Source organism: Mytilus edulis, chromosome 6 (assembly GCF_963676685.1).
Source record: "Mytilus edulis chromosome 6, xbMytEdul2.2, whole genome shotgun sequence".
NCBI lineage: Eukaryota > Metazoa > Mollusca > Bivalvia > Mytilida > Mytilidae > Mytilus > Mytilus edulis.
Genome location: NC_092349.1, coordinates 72,011,143 through 72,025,376, shown reverse-complemented (window position 1 = coordinate 72,025,376; position 14,234 = coordinate 72,011,143). Strand labels below are relative to the sequence as shown.

The 14,234-nt window shown below is 33.0% G+C and overlaps 1 protein-coding gene across 3 annotated transcripts; it reads right to left on the bottom strand.

Moving 5' to 3' along the window:
* Positions 1–1,173: 1,173 nt before the first annotated feature.
* LOC139528334 (putative amine oxidase [copper-containing]) lies at positions 1,174–12,020 on the bottom strand. 3 transcript variants are annotated; one of them, XM_071324270.1, is made up of 5 exons: positions 11,892–12,020; positions 5,754–5,868; positions 4,655–4,715; positions 1,756–3,692; positions 1,174–1,502 (listed from the first exon to the last, which is right to left on the bottom strand). In XM_071324270.1, exons 1-5 carry the CDS (start codon positions 11,894–11,896, stop codon positions 1,194–1,196), a joined length of 2,427 nt encoding a protein of 808 aa, XP_071180371.1. In that variant the 5' UTR covers positions 11,897–12,020; the 3' UTR covers positions 1,174–1,193. The 3 variants fall into 3 exon arrangements, with proteins under 3 accessions (XP_071180371.1, XP_071180372.1, XP_071180373.1); XM_071324271.1 differs by lacking the exon at positions 11,892–12,020 and adding an exon at positions 11,054–11,176; XM_071324272.1 differs by lacking the exons at positions 5,754–5,868; positions 11,892–12,020 and adding an exon at positions 4,100–4,180.
* Between the last annotated feature and the right edge of the window lie 2,214 nt (positions 12,021–14,234).

The window sequence follows — 14,234 nt, the reverse complement described above, 5'->3', positions numbered from 1 at the left end:
CTGGGGTCGAGTAATGTCAAGTAAAAGTCAGACCAATTCAGACTGGTCGAGTAAAAATCAGTACAGTCGAGTACAGATATAGGCCATTTCAGACTTTAATGGTTTGTAGTGATTGGGTTTATTTATAGAACTACTATGAATGTGTGTATCTCGGTTTGTGTCTGCTCCTCGTGCGACAGACTCATTATGTGCCTCTTAATTCTAATGCATGTGTTCCTTGTGTTTGGATTTTGAATAACCAATAACTCTCTTTAAGCTAGATATGTCTGCCAATGTCTAGACATACCTCTGTGTCGATTCTGCTTGTCAGTGACTTTGCATGACCTTTTGATGAAGTATATAGAAGTAGCTATTCCGCATTATTGCAAAACAAGTTGATGAAAATCCTTTTTAAGGAATGCTTTTCAGACTGCGCTAGTCAGTTGTTTGATGAAAACATATGCACGTGAAACATGAATCTTTCATTTTGATTGACATAGCGAATTGAAACTTCATGTTCCAAGCAGATATAGTAATGAGTTTTTGAGTGTAGTTTACTATGTGAAATAGTCATTCATCAGTGGGTTTTTATTTTATATTCTTCTCTACTACATGACAAGCTGTAATTGGTAATCTTTTTGGAATAAAGGGTTCCTCGTTGCTCTTAAATTCGACCTGTTAAACGCCGAGCGTTGCAAATGAGTCTTAAGTAGACCAAACGTGCTCATGACGTGCAATTGAAATTTTGGTATACTAGTATGGGATGATTTTATTATCTGTATTAAGTGTTATGTAGACTGTTATTTTTTTCCCTGTCATTTTATTTTCTTGTAGTAGCCATTATCTTGTCTGAGTCTAATTGACTTATAAGATCTAATTGTCTTTTTCGTATTTTACTTCTACGTTTTGCATATTATTTTTTAATAATGACGTTCACTTTTAATCACATATGAACACAATACTGTGGATTCATTATTATCCGTGGGATACCAATGTTTGTGGATTTCGTGGGTAAAGGTGTACCACAGAATTAATTTGTTCAACGAATGACAAATTTTTCTAAAGGCTTGTATGAAGACTTCGGTGAAACCACGAAATTAAATGTCCACGAACATTCAAGTTTTCCTTCATCCACGAAAATTGGTATCCACGAAAATAAATGAATCAACAGTACGTGTCGTTTGAAAAAAAAAAGTTTTTGTTTATTTATTTGGCTACAAACATTGCACTACAAGACATGGATCGTCCATAATCACCTTGTCATTGTAATTCTTTGGAGGTATACATGAACAAGCGTTTGCTTTTCGTACACCATAGCGTTCAACCTTCACTGACTTTGTTTCACCTTTAACATCTATAGGGTCAATTCTAATTGCATTTCGAGATGACATTGCTGGATTTTCATCAAAATAATTAAATGGTAGTAAGAAAAAGCTTTGTACTGTTCCAGGAGTATGTGTCATTGGTAGGTCTTCTTTTGTAGGAATATGATAAAACCCCATTGTAATCCATGCCACGATGTCCTGTAGAAAAAAAGTTATAGTCATAATTAGAGACATCTTTAGCACAAATATGTAATCTTCATAATTGTCCAAATTTATTAATATTTTTTCTGTTGAAAGTATTTGTTAATCAATTAATTGTAAAAAAAAGTGCTTATAGCGAATTTAAAAAAGTAATTTTATATAAAAAAAAAACCAAAAAAAAAATTAAAAAAAAACCAACTGTGTCTTAAAATACTGAGCATGTTTAAATTACTTTTTATGTGTTTTTTACCTGATCAACAATGTTTTCATCGTCGTCTATGAAATCCTGAAACCTTACTATAGGTTGTTCTGGATTGGTGTGCTGGTAGATAGAACTGCTTACCGGTTCGCTTTCTTTTCGTTTGGTTATAGCAACTTGATAGTTTGACCAACTGATTCCTAGTTCGTTTCCCGTTCCTGGCGGTCGTATATTATGTGTCAATCCTGTATTCAATATCCTATATCCGGGTGTGTTGCCGAATCTATCTTTTATGTCATTATTTGATATCACTAGAAGTTTGGGTTGCTGAAAGTTGTGTTTATATGCTGCCTGCTTCTCAGTAGCCTTCAATTTTCTTGCAAATTTAATTTGATGAATTTTTGAATTTGGTTTTTCATTACTAGCAACGACATCATTTTCAATATCAAGAGTTTCAAATCTGTTATTCCTTCCTTTTATATCCATGTCAACTTTAAAGTGATATAAATGTTGATGAATTAGACCCATTAAATTTTCACTGATTTCAAAACTGTACGGATTTTGTCCTCCATGATATGTTGCTATTATAACGCCCGAAGCACTGACCTTCACTTCTATTGCACCAGTCTGGTAAAACATATAATCTATAATGTAGTCATAGTTACCAGCAGTTATAATGGTTCGGACAGTTAAAACGACGCTAACCATTCCCTCGTAAAATCTGTGGGAGGACTCCGAGTGGTGACGTCTCAGCGGCATTGCAGTGTTAAGTTCGAATACACAAAATGAACGTGCATTATAAATTGGGATGCCTGACCCTCTGTCTACAAAGTATGAACCGATGTATGTTGCATCAATGGGACAGTCTACGCCAGGTTCTAAATACTTTGATTGCAAGCCTAGCAATAGTCTAACATCAAAGAAATTAAAGTAATGTTCCATTGGTTTATATCCTGAATAAAACGATGTTAACTCTTGTATACTAATTTCATATGCTATACGTTGACCTTTGAATTGTATATCAAAAAGACGTGGTCCAGTAAATATTGACATACTTATATCAAATTTCCAAAACATGTATTTCACTTGTCTCCCCTTGATGTTGTACCGTTTTCCATCTGGTGAAATCTGTGACGGGTTTCGTAATGGTTTAGAGAACGGTGGTTGTCCCCTTCTTCGCATACTTAATGAAATATTATCAGATTCTTCAGGGAAACGTATTTTCTTAATTCTTTGTTTATTACGCATGTAAAAATCTCTCACTTGCTTCCAATTTTGAAAAAGTCTTCCATTAAACCAAATTTTTAAGATTTTGAACATTTTAAAATTGATTTCTACATATACCGAAAAATCAACTGGTCTCAAAAGTTTATGTTCCGAGTTTTGATTAAAACTGTACCAGGCAAAGCTTTTTTCATCATTCTTTGATATCGGAACTTCAGCAAAAAGACCCACATCTAAGCATTTTTTCCCACAGTTGATCAGGTTACCTCCGTATAATTCATAAAGTGGTCTTCCGAATTCTTTGTCTATGTATTCTTTCAGATTTTGAGAAATGCTTTCAATTGATGTAAATGGTCTTTGAAAAAATGGTATTGGCTGTCGTCGATACGGATACAGTCGGTGCCCGTTAGGAAACGGAAGTGGTCCAACAACTATTTCAAGAACATTTGGTTTAGGATCTCCACCTCTTATTAAGACAACATGAGCCTCTCGTGGTGGTTTACTATAACCATCATCTATATAGTTCAACACTGCTGCTTTAGATGGCATAAACATTTCTGCTAGGTAAAGATAGTTACTCCTTATAGTCGCATTTCTAAATCTGGTGAGATTTAGTTCTTTACTTGAATACAAATAGTCAAGTAACCCTTTCATTTCTTTCCTTGTGAGGTCACTAAAAACAGATGGATACCTTGGTTCATTCGTGTTAATTCTACCATAAGGGTTCTCACTATTTCTTCCACAGACTCCAATAGATTTATTTGCTGAAAAAATAGTACTTAAGTAAATAATTATCAAAGGTACTAGGATTAAAAGAGGGACGAAAGATACCATAGGGACAGTCAAACTCATAAATCTAAAATTAAACTGACAAACGCCATGGCTAAAAATGAAGAAGTCAAACAGACAAACAATAGAAACATAGAAAACTAAAGAATAAACAACACGAACCCCACCAAAAACTAAGGGTGATCTCAGGTGCTCCGGAAGGGAAAGCAGATCTTCACAGACGTCACCGCTACTTTGCTAACATTTTCTGATGACAATTACAAGGAATGAATTTTAAACAAACCATGTAAACTATATTTTTAAAGATTGTCAATGTTATAATTTCAAAAGGACAAACGACATTTTACAAACAGAATGGCAAATATCTTGATTGTTATCTTACTTTTAGTCATAGATTTTTCTTCTGTATCAAGTTTGGCTTCAGAGGAGTTTATCAAGCCTGACTAAGAAATGTTCGTCAAGTCTGCAATATACAGGTGACAAAAAAAAATATAAAGTCTAAAGTGATTCAAAATTGAAATTCCTTAGACTTTGTAGAATCGAAAAAAGCTATGATAAATTAAACATTCCGTAAACCTAAATGTTGAATTGATTTTTTTTTAAATTATCACAACGTTTTTATATACGATTGTGAACTGATTTCGTCTATTCACGAACACTGAATAAAATAGCTCAAAACTATGTGGTCAGTTCCTAGAACATTGTAGAAATACCATGACAATTTGTGATTGTGTTGCACACTTATAATTATAGTTTTGAGACCAATACACATAATTTCTTCCAAACTACAGGCTTTGTGTTGGCTCATATGAAGCTTACATACCATCATACCTATAACAGAAACAGGAGTACATAATCTCTATGAAATATATCCTGATGATGTTACTCATAGTTACATAATACATATGCATGATGATGTAAGATCGGCTATACTTACTATTTATAAACATAGATGAAGCCACTATGTTTGCACAATTTTCTCTATTCGTCGTCCCTGCCTAGAAGGTACATATATATGTATCATTAGTCATTTATGGTCGAGGTAGAATCAATCAATGGTGTATTATGCAATTAAAATATACAACAATGAAATATAAAACAAGTTTTTATTCCAAAACTTTCACAATTAATTTTTATAAGATGATATGGAAAAAAACAGATTTGGAGAATACGTCAATGATTTAGCTCTAAAACGACGCAAACCCAAAGACATTCAGAGGTCAACAGACGACATTGCAACTTCCGAAGCAAGGTTGTCGGTTCTCCGGACATTCCCGAAGTCCTGCTTTTAACACAGATTGCCGAGTTTATGAGCTTCGGTCCTTGCTTGGAAGTTGACGGCATTGAGCAACAAACAGGTTTCAGTAACTTGTGCTCAAACTTATATTCACCCTACCAGGACATTTAACTGAAGCTGCCAGCAATTTAAGTTTTTGACATCAATATATATTTTGGTTTAATGTAGTATTTTTATTGATGTCTCTTTTATGCATAAACTACATTTCTGCATATTAAAAAAAAGGGACGACAGATACCAAAGGGACAGTCAAACTCATAAATCTAAAATAAACTGACAACGCCATGGCTAAAAATAAAAAAGACAAACAGACAAACAGACAAACAATAGTACACATGACACAACATAGAAAACTAAAGAATAGACAACACGAATCCCACTAAAAAAACTAGGGGTGATCTCAGGTGCTCCGGAAGGGTAAGCAGATCCTGCTCCACATGTGGCACCCATCGTGTTGCTTATGTGATAACAAATCCGGTAAATAGTCTAATTCGGTACTTTCACTATACTTCACAAATTATTGTCTTGTGTAATAATCAAATACAATCTGATTAGAATTCAGATCTATATTTGGACTCGCGCGCTCCGTCGAATAAGCATAACGAAATCAGAGATGCATATTTTAGTTAGATTGAATATGATAGGAAATCAGTATAACTTCGGGTTTGTATAAAGAGACTCAATCGTTATGTTTTAAGGCTAGGGTTAACTTCTTTTAATTTCAATTGAAAATACTTACGTTGGTTTGCACAGTACGACTGTACACATTTTTTCTTCTTCGATTAGCCTCAGAAATCTCACTCAGAAGGCAAAACAGTACTATAATTGACCAAACACCAATACCATTAATTTGTCTGCAATAAACAGTTACATTGACCTTAACAGTTAGTTTATGACTGTTCTGATTATATCTCTTTGTTAGTGTTATTATTTATTGTCTTAATTCATTAAGATCATTCACAAAATAAGCAATAAATAAGTCAAAAAGCAACAATAAGCGGTGTCTAATAATGTTTGTTGACAAAAAAAAATAGATTGCAGATCTGTAAGACGACATTTGAGATTATATACCTGAAGTTCAAATTTTAAAATTGGAAATTGGAAATTCAATGTTATAGAATAAAAAAAACCTTTTGTTTTAAAACTGCTATAGTTTGAACAAAAATCCTATCCGTATCAGAAGCAATTCAAAATATAGTATTTTTGATTAAAGAAATAAATAACCTATTAAACGTGTTACAATCAGCCCCGCTAGGGACATGCAAAGAAAAAAAAATATATTGTGCGCACAACTTAATATATTGTGCGCACAACTTAATATATTGTGCGCACAACTTAATTATATTGTGCGCACAACTTAATTATATTGTGTGCACAAAATAATATATTGTGTGCACAAAATAATATATTGTGCGCACAACTTAAATATATTGTGCGCACGAAATAATATATTGTGCGCACAATTTAAATATATATTGTCCGCACAATTTAAATATATTGTGCGCACAACTTAAATATATTGTGCGCACAACTTAAACATATTGTGTGCCCAAAATTAGGAAAACAGTTTTCACTTGACCATGAACTCATTTCATTGATCATTCAACAAGGTTAAATGTTCCTGGTTTAGCCGAAATCTCAGATACCAAATGCAATAGTTCTTCTATATTTGGTTGTATGAAAAGATTTTAATGTCTAAATGTCAACTTGACAGGTGTCATCTGACCTTGACCTCATTTTCAGGGTTAAGTGGTCCGATAAAGTATTTTTTTGTGTTTTAGTGTATTTCTCGGATACTATAAGCATTTAGCTAGATATATTTGATGTACAGAATGTTTTTATGGTGTAATTGTCTATCTTGCAGTAATATTAATCTGACCTGGATTTTATATTCATGGCTCGTGTTATTTGATTCTTGTTTGGTCTGTTTTTCAGATACTATAAGGAATAAGTGAACTTTATTTGTTTTATGGAATGATTGTAATGTATATATATTTGTCTGACCTTGACTTTATTTCAGGGTTTATTGGTCAATCTTAAATATCTCAGAATTGGTCTATTTTTTTAGATACGATAATAAAGGTATAGTTTAACTGTATTTAATGTACAAAATAATTATAAGGCGCGCATGTTTTATAAGGTTTGTTTCTCAGATACATTTGGTTCTTCAATACAGCAAGAAAATCTCGTATTCAAAGGTGCGCTTCAACTGGCCTATAAACAAAAATACTAGTACAGCGATAATGGACGTCATACTAATCTTCTTCAGTGTTTCTTGTTTCTCGTTTTTTATATAGATTAGGCCGTTTGTTTTCCGGTTTGAATGGTTTTACACTAGTAATTTTGGGGAACTTTTATAGCTTGCTGTTTGTTGTGAGTCTAGGCTACGTGTTAAATACCGTACCTTGACCTATAATGGTTTACTTTTATAAATTATGACTTGGATGGAGAGTAGTCTCATTGGCACTCATACAACATCTCTCTTTATCTATCAAAAATATATAAAAGAAACTAAAATCATAATTCATAGAAGACCAACACAAAGGCCAGAGGCTCCTGACCTTGGACGGACACAAAAATGCGGCGGATTTAAACATGTTTTGTGAGATCTCAATCTCCTTTTGTACCTCTAGCCAATGCAGATAAAAAAAAACAGCAACACCGACAGTAAAACTCAATTTAAAAGAAGTCCGTGTCCGATGTCAGAATAAGTAACAGATGAAACAAAATGACAATGATACATAAATTAACAAAGGACTACTAGCAGTTACTGACATGCCAGCTCCACACCTCAATTAAATTAAACTGATTGAAAGATATGACTGTCTTAATTATTTGAATATCAAGCACAATCGCTCTAGTTAGGGGTTGCGTATCATACCAGTATAAAATATATGAGAAGAATATAACCCGTATTTGTATTAACTATGGTGTATATGTATTATGTTGTCTCATTGGTACTCGCATCGATCGCGATCAATCGATCCACAAGTTTTTGAATAAATGATGCCCCAACGGACCATATTTGGAAAAATTGAATCATAATTGTTTCGTTTGTTTTCAAAATATACCACTGAGGAATACTTTTTCATTGACTATTCCTAAATTGCTTCGTAACATTTCAGTTTCATTATTATGAATACGAACAATATTCTGTAAAATTGTATAATGAAATCGATCAAAAATAGATACTATCAGTGACCTCTTGCCCTCTACTCTTCTTTTAATCAGAATGAATCTATAATTTGGCCTGAAACATTTGTACACAACTCTTAAAAAAATTCTAAATCATAATTAGCTTACTGTTCTATGTCGGAAACTTGTTATTCAGTGGTAGTCGTTTATTGGAGTGGTTCATATATGTTAATCGTTTTGTTACAGACATTTTGGGCCTTTTATAGTTTGCTGTTAGGTGTGAGCCAACGCTCCGTAATGAAGACCGTACTATAACCAATAATTGTTAACTTTTAATAAATTATGATTTGGATGGAGAGCTGTCTCATTGGCACTCATATTGCATATTTTGATTTATATATGTACTCAGTTTTATCTCTATTTGATCACAACTTCATGGTGAATTTCTTAGACTGAACACACCGTCACATTTCAATAACGAACAGTACATTTTGGGTCAAAACTGTACTTAATCATGAACAAACATAGTCATCTTTAATGATAAAAAAAACCTTGTGTACATGTATTCAGTTTTCAGTGGATTTGACTTACTCTACACTTTTACAATATGTTTAGAGAAACCACATTATTCATTTAAGTTGATGACACTAAAACTTCATCATAAACTATAACCAAATCATTTACCATAAACAGAGGGACCTAAACAGAGACGAACGGATGAACGGACGTAAAGACTTTTAAATATAATGGCCATCTCTATCGTTGACGGAGCATAACAAAATCAAAGTCGTGAATTGAGGAACATGTCAGTCTTGTGTCAATCAAAACAAAATCTTGAGATTTTCAGAAATAAAGTATAGTGCATGAGTGCAAATAGTAGTTGTATATTTTTTACAAGAAAGTCTACATAGGTTCGATAGTGTCCTCGCTCTATTGCCAAGTCTGTTTCAAACCGTTCCAATAAATTCTGATATAAAGTGGAGGTTTCCGACGCATCTGTTAGTAAATCAAGTTTCAGACGAAATAAACGTAATTAATTCAGTATTCATGTCAGGAGTAGATACGAATGCACTGATGATTTTTTGCTATAGTATTTTCATGTAATCTAGCCCCATTTCAAAAGAAAACCTTAAGCATTTCTCCATTCTGTCACTTTAAAAAGAAGACATTGAAGCCCCGTATCATGTGTAAAGTCAAAGAATTTAACGCACACTATATTATGTTGTGCGCACAATATATTTAAGTTGTGCGCACAATATATTTAAGTTGTAAATATATTGTGCGCACAATATATTATTTTGTGCGCATACTATATTATTTTGTGCGCACAATTTATTTAAGTTGTGCGCACAATATAATTTTTTTTCTTTATATGTCCCTAGCGGGGCTCCGCAATCCCGCCAATCAGATTTTGCTTATAGTATGTTTTTTTCCATTTTCGCTATCCGAATTTTTTTGGTTATTGTTGCGTTAATGATGTTCGCTAGTCTTAATTTTTGACTTTTTGTCAGTTATTCGGAATCCTCTGCTTTTATCCATGAAGTGCTATCAAAAATGTTGTCCACTAACCCCTACTTTTCATAATTTTATTACTACATTATAATATGTAATACAAAAAGCCACTTTTTTTAAAATCTTATGAAATCCTTGTTTTTTAAAGCTTAAAAGAGGGACGAACGATACCAGAGGGACAGTCAAACTTATAAATCGAAAATAAATTGACAACGCCTGGCTAAAATGAAAGAAGACAAACAGACAAACAATAGAACACATGACACCACGTAGAAATCTAAAGAATAAGCAACACGAACACCCCCCCCCCCCCCCCCCCCCCAATATTAGGGGTGATTTCAGGTGCTCCGAAAGGGTAAGCAGATCCTGCTCCACATGTGGCACCAATCGTGTTGCTTATGTTATAACAAATCCGGTAAATAGTCTATTACTTAACTATTATACATATTTGTTTAGTGGTCAGCTGAAGGACGCCTCCGGGTATAGGAATTTCTCGCTGCATTTAAAACCTGTTGGTGACCTTCTGCTGTTGTCTGCTCTATGGTCGGGCTGTTGTCTCTTTGACACATTCCCCATTTCCATTCTCAATTTTAATTCGGCAGGTCACATTCATGAAAGGGAAGGGGGTTGTAGTTACGACGTAAGGAACATATCCGATATAATTTGTGAAACGGTTATTCCATAACGGTCAACCAACTCGTGGTGGCGTCCGTAAAATTTACGATGGGGTGATTTCAACTTCACCATTTGGAACTCTTGGTTTAATAGCTACCTTGTGAGCAGCAACCCTCTATCAAGAAAATCATGATAGGAAATGCAAGCACGGGAATGTCGTATAAATTGGGAGATATATATCCCGTATTTATAAAGATTACAATATTAAATTATTGAAACCCAAGAGATAAGCATTAAACTGATTTGATACGACTTTAAAGAAATCAAATTGCCTCAATTGAACAATAACGATGCAAATGGCGGCCGCATGAATTCCACTTTTGCATTTTTAAAACATATGGTTAAACTTTGATCAGTTAAAATAAGGAGCACATGAGATCGCCGTCGGTTCGTTTTGTTAAGTCTTTAATTTTTATGTTGAATTTGTATACTCTTGGTTGTCTTTTGGTCTTTTTCTTCTTTTTTTTTGCCATGGTGTTGTCCGTTTCATTTGTTACTTATGAGTTTCAATGACCCTTTCGTATATATATTGCCTCTCTTTTAAAATGTAAATATAATGTTTGTAACTCCATAAATGCTCACGCAACACCGAAGTACTGTCAAAAAAGTCCTTTTGATAGAAAAAGTTGAACATCTTTTAAAAACGAAGCCTCAAGGACACATAGAAATGTGTTTAGTTTCTAGTTTGAAATATTTTACGACTTTTAAAAGTTTTACCTCATGATGTTATTCCAAAAACTCCATCAAAAACTCCATCTGTTATATGCAATCTTTATTATACATAGATATATCGTTGTTCGTATTTATAGTAACAAAACATGATAAATAGATATTATGAAAAATAATTAAACAGTTTCCAAGAAAATTGCACATTTCTTTTTTTTTCAGAATTTTTTTTAACATAACGACCAGAATAAATTATAATGAATAGCTACAAAATCATTCACCACAAAAATATGATATAATTTATTTTGCAGCAATATTTTGAAGTAGGCATATCATATGCAAAATTCTCCCAATAATTTTTTCTATTGAATGAGAGGGACTTAACGTGTAAAAAGTAACATCACAAAAACATTAACTCCTAGGAATGTTCAAAATAGAAAGTCCCTAATCAAATGGCAAATTCAAGTGCGCAAACACTGAATCCGTTAACAAATTTATATAAATCATTTTATGCTTAAATAGATCAGTGTCACCAATAACAGGTGAAATTCTAGCCCGCTAAAAAAGAAATTTGGGAATTCCACAGGGATGTTCATCAAGTTCTAAACTGTTCTTATAAGCTGTGAAAATTTAAACAGGTGGAATAAGGAAACACGATAAATATCAAAAGAGTTGAAACAAACTAATTAGAAAACTCATAGTTCCAAAAAAATACATTAGCAAATAATATGAAATTGTGTTACCCTAAAAGCGAAGTAACTATTACTCTTTCCAATAATATAATGGAAACATTCATAAAAAAAAGGTTAGCCAATATAAATTCGGTTCGACCTTCTGTTTTGATTTTCTAGTGTTAAATAATTTATAAAGTTTTTGATATAAATCTTACCTCATGATGTTATAAAACACAAGTTGTAAACTATCTTATGCATCATACAATTGTTTTATTTTATATTAACAAAATGACAAATGGTGTTAATGATTGATTGCTGTAGTGTTAAACGTCCAGCGCCGAAATAAATGCATATTCGGAGCAATAACATGTTTATGTAATATGAATACCAACCTTGCTAGGTATTTGACCGACACGCTTAGTCTGATTTTTTTTGCTAGGTATTTGACCGACACGCTGAGTCTGATTTTTTTGCCAAGTATTTGACCGACACGCTGAGTCTGATTTTTTGGCTAAGTATTTGACCGACACGCTAAGTGATTTTTTTGCTAAGTATTTGACCGACACGCTGGTAGAGTCTGATTTTTTAATAGTGTTTTTTTTCACAAACTGTCAGCTTGAACACATGCTACATGGCGAAGACGCATTATTCTGACACATAGCCGACCTGTCTTTGCTCCTACTCCTTAATGTCGAGTGCCAAGCGAAAAAGTAGAAAATATCAATTTAAATCTTAGGTTGATCTGCTCGAGTTTTATACCCACCGCTTCCTGCACTCGATGCGAACGCGCTACCACGAGACCACCAACACGTTAAAATGATAAATGTTGTGTACAATTAAGATGGATTGGCTTCATGAATATTCACATACATACTAAATTTTCTACTTTAAAATCGTATCACAACATTGAAATTAACTGACATAAACACAAAGTTACATGTTAGTCTAAACGCAATAAAATTAAATGTCGAGTTGACCCGAAGACCTCCACTTGCCATATATTATAAGCGATATAGACATACATTTTATTTTTTTATTTATGTTTTATTTCTTTGTGTTTTAACACCATTTTAGACTATTTAGTTGCGGCCAGTTTTTATTAGTGGAGGAAGGCGGAGTGCCCGGAGAAAACCACCGACCTTCGATAGGAAAACTGACAATCCTACTGCTAGTCAGTTATGATTGGAGTAATCCTACTGCTAGTCAGTTATGATTGGAGTCGAGTGCACCCGCAAGAGCGGGGTTCGAACTTACAACCTCAGTAATAACTGGATAGTGATAACAGTAGTAACTTCTTAGACAACTCGGCCACCGAGGCCCTCAAAACATAAAGAAAGATATAAATAGATAGCAGACTCGTGCATTTGGATTTTTCTAGGTCTGTTTAATTTAATATTAAAGATTAAAAATATATGTTAATCATCGTTTTTACCTGTATAAGAAGGATTTGTTTGTGGATTGAATCAGACAATCAAATGATTTACCATTGTTTCACTTTCAATATTGACATTATTTTTCTTCGGATAATTGAACACGCACAATGCATGCTATATCCATCTCTAGCCAAGGGGTTAAATCGAAGTTCGCATGAATACAGATTCTATGAGGTGCTTGCAAGTGAATAATTCATCATCAATGTTTCTTAGCTTATTTTGACAAAATTGAACTATACTAGCTACTAAAAGCGATATATTAAAAACTATTTTACTTTCATTAAAATGATTGAACAAAAAATATATATATATTTTATATTTTTATATATCTCCGACGTAGCTAGTGCCCCTTTAATTATAAAAAAGAAGATGTGGTATGATTGCCAATGAGAGAACCAAAATGACACAGACATTAACAACTAAAGGTCACCGTACGGCCTTCAACAACGAGCAAAGCCCATACCGCATATTCAGCTATAAAAGGCCCCGATATGACAATGTTAAACAATTCAAACGAGAAACCTAACGGCCTTATTTACCAAATTTACCCTTTGGCAATAAATGTATAGAATGAAGATATTTTATTAATAAAATTATGTTCTCTCTATTCAAATTGCTACCCAAGCATCTTAAAAATACTTCATTATATTGAAATGAAAATTCAATGACTTTCTATCAAAGAATCTTGATCATATTCTGAGATTTAAAAAAAATGTTTCCTTATTAATAATTCATTTTAAAGCAGAAAGATCATTTTGTCAATTTGACTACGAGGTTTTACAATTGTATGACATTATTTTTGATCTTTCAATTTAAATATGACTATATATACTAAACTATATCTATTTTCTTGTTAAATTATATACTTTTCTGATGCACAAATAAGTCTTAATTTATGTATAATTGCACTTCAAGTATTCCATTATTCCTATGCATATTTATTATAATGATTTGGCCTTGTATGTATTTTTCTTTTTTTTATCTACTAGTAAATCACATCCGAATTGAATAACAGACGGACATACATACAAAACTTAATGAATAATTGAAATCAAAATATTTGCGTTTGCGTTATATCGCAAAGGTTTGCGTTGTACTGGTGTAACGCAAACATAGGAAGAAAAA

Coding starts and splice junctions, on each gene's coding strand:
- LOC139528334 (XM_071324270.1), bottom strand. Junction 3,693..4,654: donor TTCATCTATGTTTATAAATA/GTAAGTATAGCC, acceptor CTATTTTTTCAG/CAAATAAATCTATTGGAGTC. Junction 1,503..1,755: donor ATGAAAACATTGTTGATCAG/GTAAAAAACACA, acceptor TTTTTTCTACAG/GACATCGTGGCATGGATTAC.